Here is a 16,382-nt window from a genome sequence, read left to right as displayed (position 1 = left end):
TGACTTGTTAGAAACTTTATAACGTGTGAGGCAGTAAGTGCTCCTGAGAGCAGGCACAGTTCTGGGAGCAACAGGCCCTTTAGGGCAAACAGTGCCCCCAGGAAAGGGGCCTTGGCTTTGGCTTAAGAGAAGGCACATCAACAGGCCAGGCCCTGGCTGGGAGTACTCAGAAGCTGAGCGGGTTGCTGGTCACCATACCACCTCGCTCCACCAAGGCCGTAGAGATGGTTTTGAAGTTCCGGAATAGTTCTTGTTGCTGGGGGTCAGACTGCACAGCCGCCATGTTCTCCCGGATCCGGGCTGCAGCCTGAGGAGAGAGGGAAGGAGGGGTTCAGGCTTGTGCCTTGAGACCCCAACCTACGCTTGGCAGCCTGAGTCTCACCTCAGTACACCAGGTGTCACAGAGCATTTTCTCATGCTGGGCTGTGGGGTAGCCCTCACTCAGGGATCTTGAGGCCCTGGTGGGAAGCAGGAGGAGAAAATGAATCTGGGCTGTGACTCTGGCCCATCCCCTCCTATGGCACACGTCTCCCTTCCTGCGGCCTTACCTGGAGAGAACCACCACCATAGCATAGAGGTCAATGGCCCCATCTGCCAGACGCTGCAGCAGGAACTGTTCATCTGTCAGGTAGATGGGAGAGGGGTAGGGGGCATTAATTTGAGGGAGAGGAAAGGAGGGGGGTGGGAACGGGCTGAGCTCACTCACTGACAATCCCCTTCTTGTGTTTTATCAGCTTGGCCTCCACCACAGTGGCAAACTGCTCCAGAGCTTGCACTGCCTGAGAAGATGGGGAAGGTGCGCAGGGCTCAGAAGGGCCGTGCCAGCAGCTCTGGGTGCAGCCTCACCCCCGCCTTGACCACTCACCAGCTCGCCGCTCCGGCTCAACTCCGGGTGGACGATTCCACTGAGACTCAGGCCACTGCCCAGTCCTGCCCGTCTTAGAAGAAGGGGGAGAATGGTCAGTTGCCTTATATCACCCTGCCCTGCCCCGCCCCACCCCACTGCACCCCCTAAACCTACCTCCTCAGCTGCTTGCCTGCCTCTCCTAGCAGGAGGCCAGCATTCCCAAAAGGATTCTTAAGAGCACTGCCAAGCCCAGAGAGCTCTTTTCCTTTGTCCTATGAGGGAGGAGGGTCCAAGAATCAGGACTCACTGTCCTCCCCACCTCTTCCCCCCTATTCTCCTTTCTTACCATACAGCCCTGCAGAGCCACAAACAACCGGAGAATGTCATTCGTCCCTTCAAAGATGCGGAAGATGCGAGTATCTCGGAGCACCCGCTCTACCCCAGACTCCTACCACCGGGGAAGACAGATCATAAGCTCCTGCTGAGATGTGCCTACCCATTCCCAGTCCAACTGAGGCTCCATGCTTTTAAAAAGGACTACCCTGTACCTTCATGAAGCCCATGCCCCCCATGATTTGGATGCACTCGTCTGTCACCTTCCAGGCTGCTTCCTAGGGACAAAAGAACCAGATGAGATCGGTTTTGGGGCTGAGATCCCAAACTGGACTTTCCCTCCCAGCATGCCTGGGTCCTCACCGAGGCAAAGATTTTGCTGATGGCGGCTTCTATCTGGAAGTCCGTGGATCCTTGGTCCATGTTGGCACTCACCATGTAAGCCATGGACTGAGGTTGCATGGTTGGGACATGGAAAGGAAAGTTGAAAAGGGCTGCACTGGACTCAACCTGACACCAAATCTCTCAGACCAGGTCTGGCCTAGCTCCCCAGGCCCTTCTATTCACCTTTAACTCTGTGGTCAGGTCAGGCACATCTAAATATTTGGCCCCCTGAATCAGTTCATTGGTGCTTCCAGGCACTTGACTTCTTGAAAGGGGTGAGATGGGGGTAGAGTTAACTTCGGGCACCTCTGGGAAGCACCTCAGCAGAACAGCATTGCTCCAGTCCTTCTGCAGAAGCTGAGCTGGCTATGCCTCCCCGCATCCCCTAGGGCATTGGTGTAAAGCTGGAGACCCACTGCCCCAGGTGCTGCTGGGGGTTGTAGTCTGACCAACTGAGAAGAAAGCCTCATCGCTCCAGGGAAAGGGGCCCTCACCTCAGTCACATACTGCAGCGTAGCCATCCGGGCCAGCTTCTCCTGGATCAGCCCAAAGTTGTGAATTTTCTCCCCAAACTGGGTACGATTCGCAGCATGATCCACCTGGAAGAGGGTACATGCATCCCACTGTGGTTCACTGTTTCTGCAGTTTCCCTAGGAGGGGCTGGGGCTGGGGCTGGGGCTGGGTCCAAGGTTGATGGAGACCTAAGCTAGCAGGTCTGGAGCTGCTAGCGGGCAGGGTCTGCTGTGGGGAACACCTGCATGGGAATAGGAACACAAGGAAAGGAGGATAATCATGTTACTCACATTCAGGCTAACTAGTGACTTAGGTCGGGTACTCACCGCCTTGGCAATGATACTTCTCATGGTCCCTCCAAGGGCCGCGGCCATGCCAAACCTTCCATTATTGAGGATATGCATGGCAACCTTGAAGCCGCCCCCCACCTCACCCAGCACATTCTCTGCTGGCACCCGTACTCCATCAAAGAACACACTTGCTGTGTTGGAGGCCTTGATGCCCATCTTCTTCTCAGGGGGCCCACTGTGACAGGGCAGGACAAGAAAGCAGAGATGTGTTTAACAGCTTGCTACTGGGGTTCTGGGAACATTTCCTAAATGCACTGAGGACTAGGGAGGCTCGCTATGTCCTGCTTCCACGTGTTGGACTTGGTTGCTAGAGCCAATACTTTACATCAGTTCTGTACATGTTAATCTCAAAGGGAACATGCTGTATACTTGCTCTGGCTTTTGCACACCCCCCCAAGGTGACCTGTAACAACCATCTGTCCTGAGCACTGTACTGCCTCCTTGGTCCTTCCTCCCCAAACCTACTCACTGGGTAACACCCCCAAAGCTCTTCTCCACCACAAAAGCTGTGATCTTCTCCTTCACGGTTCCTGTGGCTGCATCTGTAACTGGTGTCTTGGCAAAGACTGTGAAGATGTCTGCCAGGCCCCCATTACTGTGGAAGAATGAGAGGGCAGTCAGGACATGGAGGACCCAGAGCAGTGGGGCCAGGAACTGGGCAGAGGTGGGAAAAGGGAAGAAATGAGAAGATTGCCTGATCCAAATCTTGGTTCCATTGAGGGTGTAATATTTTCCACAGGGGCTGGGCACAGCAGAGGTTCGGATGGAGGCTGCATCTGACCCACTTGAGGGCTCGGTTAGACAGAAAGCGGCCAGAGTTTCCCCTGTTGGGGAGAGGGCTTCTTTACCATGAGTCCTGTTGGGCATCAGAGTCCCCTCAGCTGGCTTCCTCCTCTCCCCAGGCAGTTCCCCCTTAACACCTCTGGCAACATCCAGTTTATAACCTCCCCCAACTGAAATGCCCAGCTATGCAGTGATCTAAGTGCCAACTGGCCTAATCAGTACCAAGCCCAGGACACCCCCAATCCCTGGGTCTCCTAGAGTTGTCTCACCAGATGCCAATTTGGGGAGGTACTTTTCTTTCTGGGCCTTCGTGCCAAAGAGCAGGATGCCTTTGAAGCCGATGCTCTGATGGGCCCCCAGGGTAATGCCCACGGCAAGGTCATGCATGCCCACGATCTCCACCAAGCGGGTATACTGGAGGGGAAGTAGGCGTCTGGGGCTGTAACTAGCTTCATGGGGACCTGCCCTTAGCAGGAAAGTGTGGGCAACAGGGTAGGGCCTGATGTGGGCCATCCTCACAGAGTAAGTGTGGAGCGAAGGAAGCCAGACCATGAAAGTCTGGTAGGAGGGAGACTCCCTACTATCCCCTTGTCAGGCATTCCCCAACTTAGAGATTTATAAGGACTTGGGAACCAGAAGGAGGTGTGTGTAGACTGTGTTATTGTTAGAGGGGTGAGTGTGTATGTTCCACAGGCCCCCCCAGGTCAGGTGCTTGAAAAAGACCTTAGCCCTACAGTTGAAGAAAGAGGTGAATTCTGCTAAGCTGGAGTATGGGGATATTGGGAAGTGGAGAGGGGGCTCCCCTCACCTGGGTGTTGCAGAGGCCCACACCGCCCAGCTCACTGGGCACTTGCAGACCAAAGGCCCCGAGCTCCTTGAGGCCCTGCAAAGTGGTTTCTTCCACCATCTCCAGAGTGTCATTCTTAGCAGGATCATTCACCTCCTGGGGAAGGCACATGGATGCCACAGCCAGGCTCCATTTAAGCTCCTTAAAATCTCCACCCACCCCATCAGGGACCAAACCCCAGTCATTCCTCACCTCGAAGAAACGGGATACAGGCCCAACTAGCTCTTTGAGAAATTGTGTCTGCTCCTCGTTGAGCACTGCAAGGTGGGGGGCCAGGAGGCCGGCCAGGCCGGTCAGGTGAGGCTGTCAGGGAAAACCATCCCGTCCCTCCCCAGCTCTGACGATCCTTTCCTTTCCTTACCAGACGGGTATGGGAACACCTGATCCGTGATGAGCTGGCCCTTGAACATCCCCACAGCAAAGGACTTAGATTCCTGGGCAGGGAGAAGGGAGCTTCAGGGAGCTGGCTGAGGTGGGTCTGCCCTGGCTTAGGTCCTCCCAGCGGCCTTGGGGCTACATACCGCCTTGGCCCGTTTTTCCCTGGTCAATGCTTCAGAGGAGAGGGAATCTGACTTTTCCCGAACTGCCTGGGGAAAGGGATGATTATCAAGACAGATGAAGGGCCTTCCGGTGTGCCAAGGAGAGCACAGAGCGGGGGACTGGGCGGTACGGTTACCTTTCACCCAGTTTCATCCCAGGGCACCCTGGCTTGCCCTTTCCCCTACTTTCAGTGCCAGAGCTGTCGGAGGTGACTCGGACAAAGAGGGACCCCTGCCGGCGGCGGGGACGTGGGAGCCGAAGCGGTCCAGGTTCCTACACCCCCCTACCAAGGCCACTGTCACTTACCTGGGCGGCCTCACTGGCATAGGGTCGTCGGGCAAGGCAAAGCCGGGGCTGCCCCAGTAGCGCACTGGGCCACGAGCTGTGGGGAGTAGGGGTTCAGTCTTGGCCGGGTCCCCAGACCCGCTGCCCCTCGTCCCTCATGTCATACACGGACCTTCCGCCCCTCAGCCTCAGCAGCAGCCGCCCCGCGCCCAGGGCCATCCGAACCGCCTGCATGTCCGAGCTCTCCGGCTGCCGCTGCCGTGGGCGTTGATCTAGCTCTCGCGTCCCTCCTGCCCAAGTCTCAGTGCCCCTAGTCCTGACTCATCCTCCACAATGCACCGGGCGGTGGGGGCGGGGCTTCCGGGCAGCGGGGCATGCTGGGAGCTGTAGTTCTGGGTCTCCTGGCCCCTGCATTCTGGCTGACCTAGAGTGATTGCCAAGCGTCCCTTATCTCCCTCAAACTCCTTCATCCCGCCTGTCCGAACTAGAGTCTAGTCCCTTGAAGGGGTGGTGGGATAGGATGGGACGGAAGAGGGAGGAGCGTAGGCTGCTGCAGCCAGAGGGATGGAGGTAGACTGAATGGAGGACTTCCCAGGTGGAGTTAGAAGGGAGAAGTGGGAAGAGAGAAGTGTAAGATAGAGATACCAGATGTAGAGGCATGAAAAGACGACTCTTTGGGGTTCCTCACGAAATCTGTCTCCACTAACACAAAAGGGAGAGTATGGTGGTGGTGGTGATTCAAGCTGGGGTGTGAATGTCCCAAGTGTGTTCTGAGACTGAGGAGGTGTCACTAACTCCTGGAACATCTAAAATTTCATGGTAGGAAGAACCCCCCCCCAAGTTCATTACCTCTCCCTTAAAGCCTCTGAGACCTCCCTGAACATCTTTCTCTTTCTGTCCTTTGGGCAGGATTCTTCCCAGGACTGAGAGGAACTATAGGAATTTTCATGTGTCCCTCCTACACACACTTCTCTTGCCCTGGGTCAAGAGGTCCCAAGCAATTTATACCTCTCTTTGTGCAATTCCCACTAGGATCAGGCCCAGGAGGAGAAAGAGCTGGGCTCAGCTTCCTTTCTTTTTGAGTTGGGGGAGACAGTCTTCCCTGGTCCCTCAGGAAGTTGTGGCTAAGTTATGCCTGGCTTTGGGGAGAGGGGGCCAAGGTGGTGGTGGTGCTTAGGGATCTGGGGAAGAATGGAACAGCTGGTCAGTTCGGAGACTGCCTACTTTATTAACAGCTAGAATTGAGTGGGGAGAAGGCAGCTCAAGTCCAATCCTGGCGGATTAGGGAGATTAAAGTGAGAGAAGAGAGAGATGTCCCAGAGACCAAGAGGTGAAAAACAAGGGTCCTTGTGGAGGGGAGGCCTGAGAGTGAAGTAGGGGGCTGGGATTCCGGGATCTTTCTCCCTGAATCTTTCCACAGGGTCTGGGGTGAAAGGGAAAAGGCTGGGGTAAATGAGGTGACAGTGTTTGTCTCTTCCTTGTCCCAATCCTCTGTCACTTGCAATTCACCAGCTCCCAGGTCAGCCCTCTGGCTCCTGGCCCCCCCACTATTGCGGTGGGCACCCCCTCTCCTCACGGTGCTGCACAGTGACCTCTTCCAGGCCTTGTTGGGTGAGTAGCCCCAGTTTTCTGGGGGACAATGGTGGAAAGGGCTGGCCTGGGCCTGTGAGGGCAATTCCTGAAATTTGGAGCTGGTTGGGAGCCTGGAGATCATTTGGTCCAAGCTGGAGCCCCATGCAGGGTCATCCCCATGGTGTCCACCATTAGCATCAGTGTGGACCAGTCTTGGCTAGAGGAGCTCCTCCCTTACCAGACAGACAGCAGCAGGGGTGCTGTCAGGCAGGGGTGACCCGACAGGAGAGGCCTGGGGTGGGGGAGGATAACTCAGTTCTCTTCCTGTGACAGACATCCTGGACTATTATGAGGCTTCCATCTCAGAGAGTCAGGTAAGGAGGTGGGGATGAGTCCAGACTTTCTGAGGGAGCAGGCAGGGCTGTAGGGGTGAGCAAAGTATTGCTAATATTAAACTGAGACTTGGGGGCCCTGGTGACAAAATCCTGAGTCAGTGAGTGGCCCAGGGGCTTGGGGGCACTGAGAATGTACTCCCTTCCATCCTGCCTGCCCCAATTTCAGGCACTAAAGAGTCCAGGGCATAATTACCTTTCAGGCTTCCTCCTGTGACTCCTAAGGGAGAACTAGGCCCCCAGGGACGCCCTCCTGCTAGCCCCTCCCTCATACCCTGTCCTCAACCATGGCCTCCCTCCAGTATTTGAACAACCATGGGTGCTCCCAGCCCAACTATGGGTGCTTCGTCCTCTAAGAAATGAAATCCAGCCTCATTGTCTTTGCTGTCATCGCTGGTGGCTGGCCAGATCTCCATGTTTGCTTCAGGGCCTCTCTGCTTCGGCTTCTATCTGCTTTCCCATTATCCGGGTTCCTGCCAGCACTGAAGGAGTTAACTCTGCCAAGGCACCCCCCCATTCTGGCTCCTAGCTCCCTCCCTCCCTCCCCCTGCTTCCTCTCTCCTCCTCTCTCCCCTTCCCTCCTCGGCTCCACGGCTCCCTCGGCCGCTGCCGTTTCCAACCCCCCCACCCCACTCCCCCGCCACGGCCCCTAGCCCCTGGCCGTTTGGCAAGACCCCCCCCTACCCCGGGGCTCCCCGAAATCCAGTTCCCCTCCCCCACCCCAGCTCATGCCCCAGCCCCCGAACTCCGGGGCTGCCAGCCCCCGGTGCCCCCGCCCCTCCTGAGAATCGGGGTGTGCTCCCCAAGCCCCCTCCCCTTCACTGGGGAGCCCCTTGTAGGGCCCCCTTCCCCTCCCTCCCACGCTCCCCTACCCTTCCCTTCTCCAACCCCCTCCTTCCCCTCTCACCCCTCCCCCCATCCTGGCCCCCCCTGCAAAAGTGGGGTGCGGAGGGGGGAGGGGTGAGAACCGACGGAGGGGAGGAACAAAACTCCGATGAAGTCAGAGCCCCTTACCCGCCGCAGCGGCCAGGCCCCCCAACATGGACTGTCTCTGTATAGTGACAACCAAGGTAAGCATGATGGGGGGGCCAGAAACTGGGGGGAGGGTATGAGTTTGTGGGGAGGGGTTAGCAAGCTTTATCTGGGACTGGGGGCCCTGGAGTGAAAGCATCAGAAGTAAGATGTATTTGGGGGTCATAATTTAGTTTTGGGGTTCACATCTGAGAAAATGCTGGATTTGGCCACAGGTGCCCCCTGGAGTGATCCCTTTGTACCTGTAGAGAAATGGAAAAATTGGGGTGTTCCATGTTTTGGGGGCCTGGTGGGTTTGGGGATTCACCAGTGCTGTTTGAGGGAGACTTATTTAAGCAGAAGCCTAGCTCATATGGGAGTCCTGCTGGTATATGTGGGAAGGTGGGCTATGTGGGGGTCCTCTTCCCTCCCGAGGGCAAAGCTGGCTTCCAGGTGCCTTGTCCAATCTTGGGGGGGCTCCTGGAATTGGGTAAAGGTTATTGGTTGTGAGTGCCTGACTGGTCTGGGGGTGTCAGCTGGCAGGGAAGGGGTGGGCCTTCAGACTATAGAACAAGCATCTCCTCGTAGATACATTTGGGGGTGCTTTCCCCATTTGAGGGAACTGTTAATTTGGGGTTGATCACATGGAATGGAGATAGTTGGGAGTTGTCAGAGGGCTGGGGCCTGACATGGGCTCACCTGAGGGAATAGACCAGGTGGGGCTAGGATTTGGGGTACTCCCATGGGAGGTAGATGGTTGCAGCAGCTGAGGTTGCCAGGTCCTGAGGAGGAGGATGAGAGATTTTGGGAGACAGGGGATCTGAGGAGGGGGACCAGGTGGGTGATACAAAATTTAGGGATGGTCCAGGTAGGTGCCCAATGTCCCCATCTCTTCCCACACTGCATCTAGCCCTGGTCAAGAAAGAGGGGGAAGAGCAGATGGAGGGGACTGTTCAGTTACCCCTGACGCTTGGCATCAAGGTGGAGGAGGACACCTGGATTTACAGGGTCCCTGAGGACTTATGACCGAGGTTACTGGGGTGAAAAGGCGTAGGAGGGCAGGGTTGGCAGTGGTGGGGATGTGGGGGTGTGGGGATCTGTACAAGGTTGTCCCTGTGGTTGGAGCCTGGAAAAGGCAGGAGATCTTGGATGGGGAGTGCAAGCAAGCTCCTGGTGGATGCAGAATACCTAGGCTTTGCTTCCAGACTCTGGGACTGGAAAGCTGGATGCCTGGTGTGTGGAGGGAGGTTTGGGCGGGTGGCAGGCAGCTGGGGGCTGGGGGGTGGGACAGGAAGTGGGGGCCGGGGGAGGCGGGGTCCGGGTGAGTCACAGGCTGGGGAGGGGGTTATATTTAGTGGGAACTGCAGCTTCTCATGGGAGGGAGCTGAGGACACACATGTTCCCTGCCACAAACTCACACATATGTGTACACATGCGTTGTGCACGTGTGAGCATGGTGGGAAGAGATTGGGGGTTGAGGACCTTTAGGTCCGAAGCTCTCACCCCCTCTGCATCAGGGCTACTTGCTTGTCCCTCATTTTATGGGCTTTGGGCTTTCTCCCAGGCTGTTTCTTCCCGTCATCTCCTGTAGTTTCAGTGGATTTTTGTGCCTCAGTTTCTCTGGCCCTATTTCCTTTAATGTCTGTGTGATCCCCTGTTCCTCCTGTCTGCTGCCCATAGGCCTGCCCCTTGGCCTTAGGCTCCCTGGCTGCGGTCCCCTGTGTCCAGGTGTATAATAGAAAGCTCGCTGGAATGTGTGGACTCTGCTTCCAACACGTGAACACAAGAATGTGAGCGAGGGTGAGGGGCTTGCCTGCACTGGCAGCTATTCTGGATAGGTGGGTGGGCTTATTCATTCGCCCCTCCGGACTCCTACTTCTTCGATGGAGCCCAGGGTTGAGCATCCCTGAAAGGAGCATGCATTTGTGGCTTTACAGAGGCGTGGAGACCCAGGCTTGCCACATTCCTTGGCCGGAAAACTTGTCAGCCTCAGGATGGCAGGGACTCCAACTCCCATAAGGCCGTGAGACACAAGATCCCTCAATGTTAGAGGGTTGCTGCCCATAGGACTGTTGGGAGTTGTGGTTCATTTCTATCCAGGGCAGCGGATGGTAGCCCAAGAGGAGCCAGCAGGGGGCACATGGTTCCTGCCCCCCCCAAAATGCTGGATGGGGTAGGGAGTGTTAAGGCTTCGCAGTCGTTGAGCTCCCCAGCTCCGTCTGAGAGTCCTCCATCTTTCATTGGCTATATTTAGACTCTTGCCGCAGTAATTTAAGGAACATTTTACTGAATTCCTACTATGTGCTAGGCCCTGTGCTTTGTGTAAACTCTGCTTTACAGCTATCACTTTGTCTTACTCGGTGCCTATATCTCTGCCAGTATCTCTCTGTCTCGGAGCATCTCTTTCTCCCACTCCGCCCCCGTCCCTCCCCCTTCTCCCCGCGCTGCTGCCGCCGTTACCATGGTAACCGGCGACGACTGAAGTTGCGTGGCGGACTTGAGGGCCTGGCGAGGGTGGCGGAGGGCGGAGCAGAACTAGTGGGGGTGGGGGTAAAGTGGGGAAGACCGGGGGTATTTGCCGGAGCCTCGGAGGCGAACCGGTTAAACCCTCCGGGTGGTCCTTATTGGGCAAAGCCAAAGTGCTGGGGGCGGGGCACTGTGGCCAACGGCCTCATTCATTGGCCGACAGGGGCGTGGCGGAGGGACTGTGTGGGCGAGGCCGGGGGAGCGAATGGGCGGGAAGTGAACGGAGGCGTGGTCTCCTGGAGGCAGGTGGGCGGAGTCTGGCTTACACTATCTAGGGAGGCGGGCAACAACCCTCGGAAAGGGGAGGGGTCTTGGGGCTGGGCAGACTTAAATGAGGGCGGCGCTGACCCGGGAGGGGCGTGGCGAGGTCCCCTTGTGCGGAAAAGAGACAGGGCTTGAGGGGCTGTTGTCCAAGTAACTGGGGGCTGTGGGGGTTTTTGGAAGCGAGAATCCGAGGATTGGGACATCTGACGTCTCAATTTTCCTAAGATGGAGGTCTGTTCGGATTTTATCAAAGCACCCCTCCTACCTTAGCTCTATGTTCCAGGGAGACGGTTGCTAGGCGACAGCAAAGTCCTTGATTGCTGCGTTGCCAGGCGACAGGGAAACGGAAAATGGAGGGAAAAAGGAAATGGGGGATGGGAGAGGGTCTTAATGGGCCTTAGCGCCCACTGGTGGAGAAGCAGGGCCTGTGCATTTTCTGTTCTAGAAGAAATTTCGAGTCCGGGCCCCTTCCGCACTGGCTCCTGAGGATCCAAGCATTCTATCCAGTTATGAAACTAGGACATTGGGGGTCATCTTGGGGGCGCGTGTAACAGATGCCGATCAACGGGGTCAATCTCGCATGGGCGAGATTCTAGGAAAGTCGTCCTTTCTGCCATGTGTGGGCATTGTATAGAAGTCAGACAGCCAATTTGAGGAGACTCCTCACTGGGCTTTTAAGAGCTGGAGTGGAGGGCGTTCAATGGGAGAATCTTTGGAAGAGAGGCTTTCAGGTTCAGTTGTTTGGGAGAAAATGGAAGCCTCTGAAGGGACCTGAGGCAGTCGGTTTGGGGTGTTCTGGAAGATTTGTGGGTCATTGCAAATTGCTGGCCAGATCTTCCTTTGGTGAATATTTTTTGAGGCTTCGGTGTAGGGAAGATATATTTGGGAGCAATCTTTCAACAACGTTGGAATTCAGAATCATGGAGGGGATGTTGAGCTGTAGGGAGAGCAGCCAGAAAAGGGAGTAATCTATGAACACGAAGGGTAAAAAAAAGGATGGGAAAATATCTTTTAATATAAGGGCTTGACAATAAATAGAAGAGATTGCAATTGAATTTGGAGGGTCTGCTTTAAAGTAAATTAATATTCCCTGAAATTGGATTCTGGTATGGTACTGGAGACTGGTGGATTAGAAAGTCATGAGTATCTCATTAGATTGAGGGATTTGGGCTGGAGAGCCCAAACGAATTTGAGGACTGCTTATTTGTATGTTTATGTTAGAGTGAGGATAATATTTGCATTAATTTCAAGTTCTCTGTTAGTGGATTGGGAGATATGATTTAGAAAGATGATTAAGGGGCATATTAATTTGAGGGCACAAGGGTCTGTGTTTTTTTAAACTCTTGAAGAAGCATTGTCTGGCTATCAGGTGGGCAGGACTGCAGGGGAGAACTGTGCTGGTTAGATGTCTTGGAATCTGAGGGGATGCTGTCCACATTCACTTAACAGTCTTGGGGGTGCTGATGGGAGAGGCAGTTTAGATCCCTTGGGGGCTCTTGTAAGTGAGGAAGAAGTGCTGCTTGCTTCCCTGTACCCTGAGAGTCCAGTAGTGATGAAATGTCCAGTGAGGTTTTGGAATGGTTGGCAGCCTGGTGATTTTGGGGGTGGGGGATTAGGTGGAATAAGGAGTCCTTGAGAACTGAAGAGATGAATTAGTAAATTTAAGATTGTCTATTTGTAGAGGGGTCAGAATAGGACTATACTGTGGAAAGTGAAGTCCACAGAGAAACAGCTGGAACCAGGGAAGTTGGTGGCTAAGAGGGTCTCCCCTCACCCCTCTCTCCCATCGTGACGGTCTCCCGTACTGCGCAGGCGCCGTTCCCCCCCCCCCCCCCTCCGGCCGCAGCCTCGAGTCTCCGCGGCCGCCGCAGCCCCCGCCCCTCTGCCCCTCCCCCTCCCCAACCCCGGGACCCTTGATATCCCACCACCCCGTTCCCTCAGTCCTCCTCCCCTTCTCCATGTCGGCTCGGAACAGATTCGCCTCCATGTGTCTCTGCGTGGTACGTGCCGCGGTACGGGCTCCGGCCCCGCTCCCCTCCTCCCGGACCCCCCAAATCTCAGGGTGCAAGCTTCAAGTGCTGTCGCTCTTCCTTCTGCTTGGCGCGGGGTCTCTGGGTTGCAACTTCTCGCGGACAGGCGTAGTAGGTCTCCCCTCTTAATCACTTTGACTCACACCCCTCTGTTTTGGGGGTGTAAGCCTCGGTTCCAGGTCATTCTGTACAACTGGGGCTCCGGTGAGGAGGGGGCCAAGGGGGAAGGAACAACAGCGACCCTGTCTGTGCCCCCCACCCCCCCCGGCCTTTTACTTGTCTTAATCCCTACTATATTGGGGGTGCAGACTTGTCCCAATAGCATCCATCCCTGTCATGGGTCAGGGCCCTGAGTCCCAATGGGGTAAAAGGGGGGTCCTCCTTTCCTGTCCTGCTTTAGATGTCTTGTAATCTGTGACTTACAGGTATTGACTCCCTCAACCCCCAAGTTAGCTGTTCAAGAGTTACTCTCCCCCACCCCAACCGCTCCACATTTTTTTTTTTCCTTTTTTCCCTCTTCATTACATACACATCGAAAATTTCCAGGGACTGAACATAGGCCCTAACCTCTTCCAGGCACATTCTGGAAACTGTGGTACCCATTCCTTGTTACCCACTTTTACCCATGTTGTCTCCCAATCCTGAGGACCCTTTTCCTTGGTTCCAGACACCACTCCCCTCCATGGGGGTGAGGCAGGGAGAGGTGTTTGGGGTCTCACTGTGATAAAAGTTTATCTTCATGCCTTTCTAGAATAAATGATGAAATGTCCCTCTTCACTCTTTCATATTCTTTGGGTGTACCCTGACATTTCCTCATCAGATTCAGGAATTTTCTCTGTGAGATGGGGTGAAGATGTAGGGGCATTGGGCTCAAAACCTCCCCCAGACTCCAAAACTTGGAGCTGTGAGCTTTGGTCCTGTCTAATGTTCCTTGCAGGGAATTGGGGGCCTTGTGAAGTGAGAGAGGAAAGCTGCTTCCTCTCCTTTCCTCCGGACCCCCTAATTCTGGGGCATCATCCCTCAGCTTGTGCACTGCCCTGGGTGAAAAGAACACTTTGTCAGGATGTGGAGTGAATAATCTATTTCAGTTCATAGAGCTCTTAATCCAAGACAGTTCAGCCTTTGAGGAGGGCTATTTTGCCTATACTCCCCTATTATCTTCTGTACTTTTTGTGCCGGTGGTATTAAAACCTGGAGTTCAAGATTCTCTCTCCAAACCTGTGACACACGGGGTAGACTCAATCTCGATGAGCCGCTATTTTCCTTCTCAATTCTAGTTGTCTCTGTGTCCTGGCTGTCAGAGTCTTCATGTTGACGGCACGGATTCCAGCCTCGCATTCTTATACTGCACCCTTAGTCTACAGCCAAGGTTGGGTTACATCCTCAGCCTTGATTTATCATCCTTAAAAATTTCAGAACATAACTCTAGTATCAGGTATTGAACTTCATAAGCTTCCTCTCTCCTTTTTTTTTTTTTTTGAAACAGGTTCTTGCTCTGTCACCCAGGCTGGAGTGCAGTTCAAGCCATCCTCCTGCCTCAGCCTTTGGAGTAGCTGGGGCTACAGGTTCTTGCCACCACAACCAGCTAATTTTTCTTTTTGTAGAGACGGGGTCTTGCTCTTGCTCAGGCTGGTCTTGAACTCCTGACCTCAAGCGATCTTCCTGCCTCGGCCTCCGAAAGTGCTAGGATTTCAGGCATGAGCCACCACACCTGGATGAGCTTCTTCCCTTCTTTAAAAATTAAAAAAAAAATTATTTTATTTTAATTAATTAATTAATTTTTTAGAGACAGGGTCTCCCTCTGTTGTCTACAGTGAAGTGCAGTGATGTGATCATGGCTCACTGTAACTTCAAACTCTTGGGCTCAAGCTGTCCTCCTGCCTCAGCCTCCTGAGTAGCTGGGACTACAGGCATGTGCCACCATGCCTGGCTAATTAATTTTTTTTTTTTTTTTTTTTTTCAGAGATAGGGTCTTGGTGTGTTGCCCAGGCTGGTCTTGAACTCTTGGTGCTCGAGCGGCCTCCCAAAGTGCTGGAAGGGAATGGGATGGGAGAAGCATGAGCCATTATGCCTGGCCCATCCCGCTTTTTTTAATAAAAAAACAAAAAAACTCTCTTTATAAAGACAGGGTCTCACTATGTTGCCCAGGCTGATCTCGAAGTCCTGGTGTGAAGCAATCCTCCTGCCTCAGCCTCCGGAGCAGACTGGATTACAGGCGCATGCAACTGTGCCTAGCTTTAGCTTCCTCCCATGTGATCTTTGCAACTATTGCCCTCCAAATGTTGGGTACTCAGCCTTTCAGAAACTTTTGCGAGGGAAATTCTGCCTTCTCTTTTTACCCATGTTTCCTGGGGGGTGCATTCAGGGTACCCTCCTCCTCCTTCCTGAGCCTGGAGCTTGGGAGGGTCTGCTTCTGTGGAGGGCCACTCCTGAGGAGAGGAGCACATGAGGGCAGAGGCAGGTGCAGACAGACCCAGGCAGAGTTGCTGCCCTTCACTGCTGTCTCCATCTGCTCTTTTCCCCTCTCTCTGGCCCCTAGTTAATCTCATTTACTGGTGTCCCTATTAAGCCAGTACAAGAGGCCCTTGAGATGGCAGCTGGTTAATTGGGCAGGGAGTCAGGTCATGTTGGACTTTTTACCCCCCAAAGCTAGAAGGAGACCAGGAATTCACTCGTAGGCTCAGCATGCTACCCTCTCCCCACCAGGGAACCCAGCACCCATTCCTGCCCCAGTCCTGAGCCGTACTGCCTCAGTTCTTCCCCTTCCTCCCCCATCGCATCCCCTTCTAGTATATCCGGATTAGCTGGCTGGGCTGTGGACTGTTGTAGGGGTGGGGCCCCTTTGCTGACTGCTTGGTAACCATGGAGGCCAGTGAAGGAAGACCTGGCCAAGTTTAGCCTTGTCCTGCCGGGGGGCAAGTACCTTCCAGTTAAAGGGCCTGACTTTGGTCCCTGCCTGGGGCATGCAAGGTGCTGGAGAGCCAGTCGCTCACGGAATAGAGGCTGCAATGGGGAGACTGAAGCAATGAAGTGGGGTGGGAAGGAATGCAGAGCAGGAGCAGCAGGGGAGCATGGGAGAGCGAGGCTGGAACATGGGAGTAGGACTAAGATGATGAGGGATATAAAGATGGGGAGGGGATGTAAAGAATGGGGATATGAGTGTCAGGCTAGAGCTCTGAAAGGATGGAGGGACTTGAATATGAAGGCCTGGAAAGGGGATGAAGCCACGGATGCCAAAGGAGGGGCTATGCCAGGCAGAAGGCCAGGGTCCCAGGATGTGAGGAGTAGGAGTTGGGGCTTGGACTTGGGACGTGGGAAGGGACGAGAGGTGCTAGAGGGGGCTGTTGGGAGAGTGGAGAGAGGGGAGCCAATGGGCTAGAGGAGAGGGAGGGGGAGGAGCTGGTCAGGCCCCAGGGCCTTCCGCACTGCACTGGCTGGGGGAAGAGGAGGCGGCCAGGGCGGCCAGCCTGGAGCCTGAGGCACTGGGCAGGCCCCAGTGACGCCTCTGTCCCCATCCCCAGAAATACCGCTACCAAGATGAAGACACGCCCCCTCTGGAGCACAGCCCGGCCCACCTCCCCAACCAGGTAAACGCCCCCGAGCTGGTGCACGTGGCGGAGAGGAACTTGTCCCACCTCGAGGCCGTCCACGGGGTCGTGGGCCACGCCCACCTCTCCCCCCTCAAGGTAGGAGACCCTGGCGGCC

General features: G+C 55.0%; 2 protein-coding genes across 8 annotated transcripts in view; one reads left to right on the top strand and one right to left on the bottom strand.

Moving 5' to 3' along the window:
- On the bottom strand, positions 1-7,909 carry ACADVL (acyl-CoA dehydrogenase very long chain). Of its 4 annotated transcripts, XM_069481973.1 has the most exons (21): positions 7,861-7,909; positions 7,218-7,319; positions 4,904-4,979; positions 4,579-4,644; positions 4,419-4,491; positions 4,250-4,314; positions 4,019-4,153; positions 3,480-3,624; positions 3,122-3,251; positions 2,897-3,022; positions 2,404-2,602; positions 2,059-2,163; positions 1,544-1,630; positions 1,396-1,458; positions 1,194-1,295; positions 1,022-1,119; positions 866-938; positions 707-779; positions 549-621; positions 383-458; positions 1-307 (listed from the first exon to the last, which is right to left on the bottom strand). In XM_069481973.1, exons 2-21 carry the CDS (start codon positions 7,235-7,237, stop codon positions 167-169), a joined length of 1,926 nt encoding a protein of 641 aa, XP_069338074.1. In that variant the 5' UTR covers positions 7,238-7,319; positions 7,861-7,909; the 3' UTR covers positions 1-166. The 4 variants fall into 4 exon arrangements, with proteins under 4 accessions (XP_069338074.1, XP_069338073.1, XP_069338071.1 ...); XM_069481972.1 differs by lacking the exons at positions 7,218-7,319; positions 7,861-7,909 and adding an exon at positions 5,055-5,195 and having other exon boundaries at positions 4,579-4,640; positions 4,900-4,979; XM_069481970.1 differs by lacking the exons at positions 7,218-7,319; positions 7,861-7,909 and adding an exon at positions 5,055-5,195.
- DLG4 (discs large MAGUK scaffold protein 4) overlaps positions 5,052-16,382 on the top strand; it is a 25,797-nt gene continuing 14,466 nt past the window's right edge. For 2 of the 4 annotated variants that reach the window (XM_069481966.1, XM_069481965.1), the window contains exons 1-2: positions 7,887-7,916; positions 16,199-16,264. In XM_069481966.1, coding sequence (XP_069338067.1) covers positions 7,887-7,916; positions 16,199-16,264 — 96 coding nt within the window. Of the gene's footprint in view, positions 6,213-6,394; positions 6,494-6,787; positions 6,829-7,886; positions 7,917-16,198; positions 16,265-16,382 lie in introns of those variants that run through there. The other 2 variants (XM_069481964.1, XM_069481963.1) reach the window with 2 other exon arrangements.

Source organism: Eulemur rufifrons, chromosome 9 (assembly GCF_041146395.1).
Source record: "Eulemur rufifrons isolate Redbay chromosome 9, OSU_ERuf_1, whole genome shotgun sequence".
Taxonomy (NCBI): domain Eukaryota; kingdom Metazoa; phylum Chordata; class Mammalia; order Primates; family Lemuridae; genus Eulemur; species Eulemur rufifrons.
Note: the sequence above shows the minus strand (reverse complement) of the source record. Positions and strands in the feature narration are given on the sequence as shown.

Excerpts from the sequence above, each read along its gene's own strand:
- ACADVL (XM_069481972.1), bottom strand. The coding sequence starts at position 5,116 with ATGCAGGCGGTTCGGATGGCCCTGGGCGCGGGGCGGCTGCTGCTGAGG. Across the intron at positions 2,164-2,403 it reads GAAGTATCATTGCCAAGGCG|GTGGATCATGCTGCGAATCG; the intron begins GTGAGTACCCGA and ends ACCCTCTTCCAG. Across the intron at positions 939-1,021 it reads GCAGGCAAGCAGCTGAGGAG|ACGGGCAGGACTGGGCAGTG; the intron begins GTAGGTTTAGGG and ends CCTTCTTCTAAG.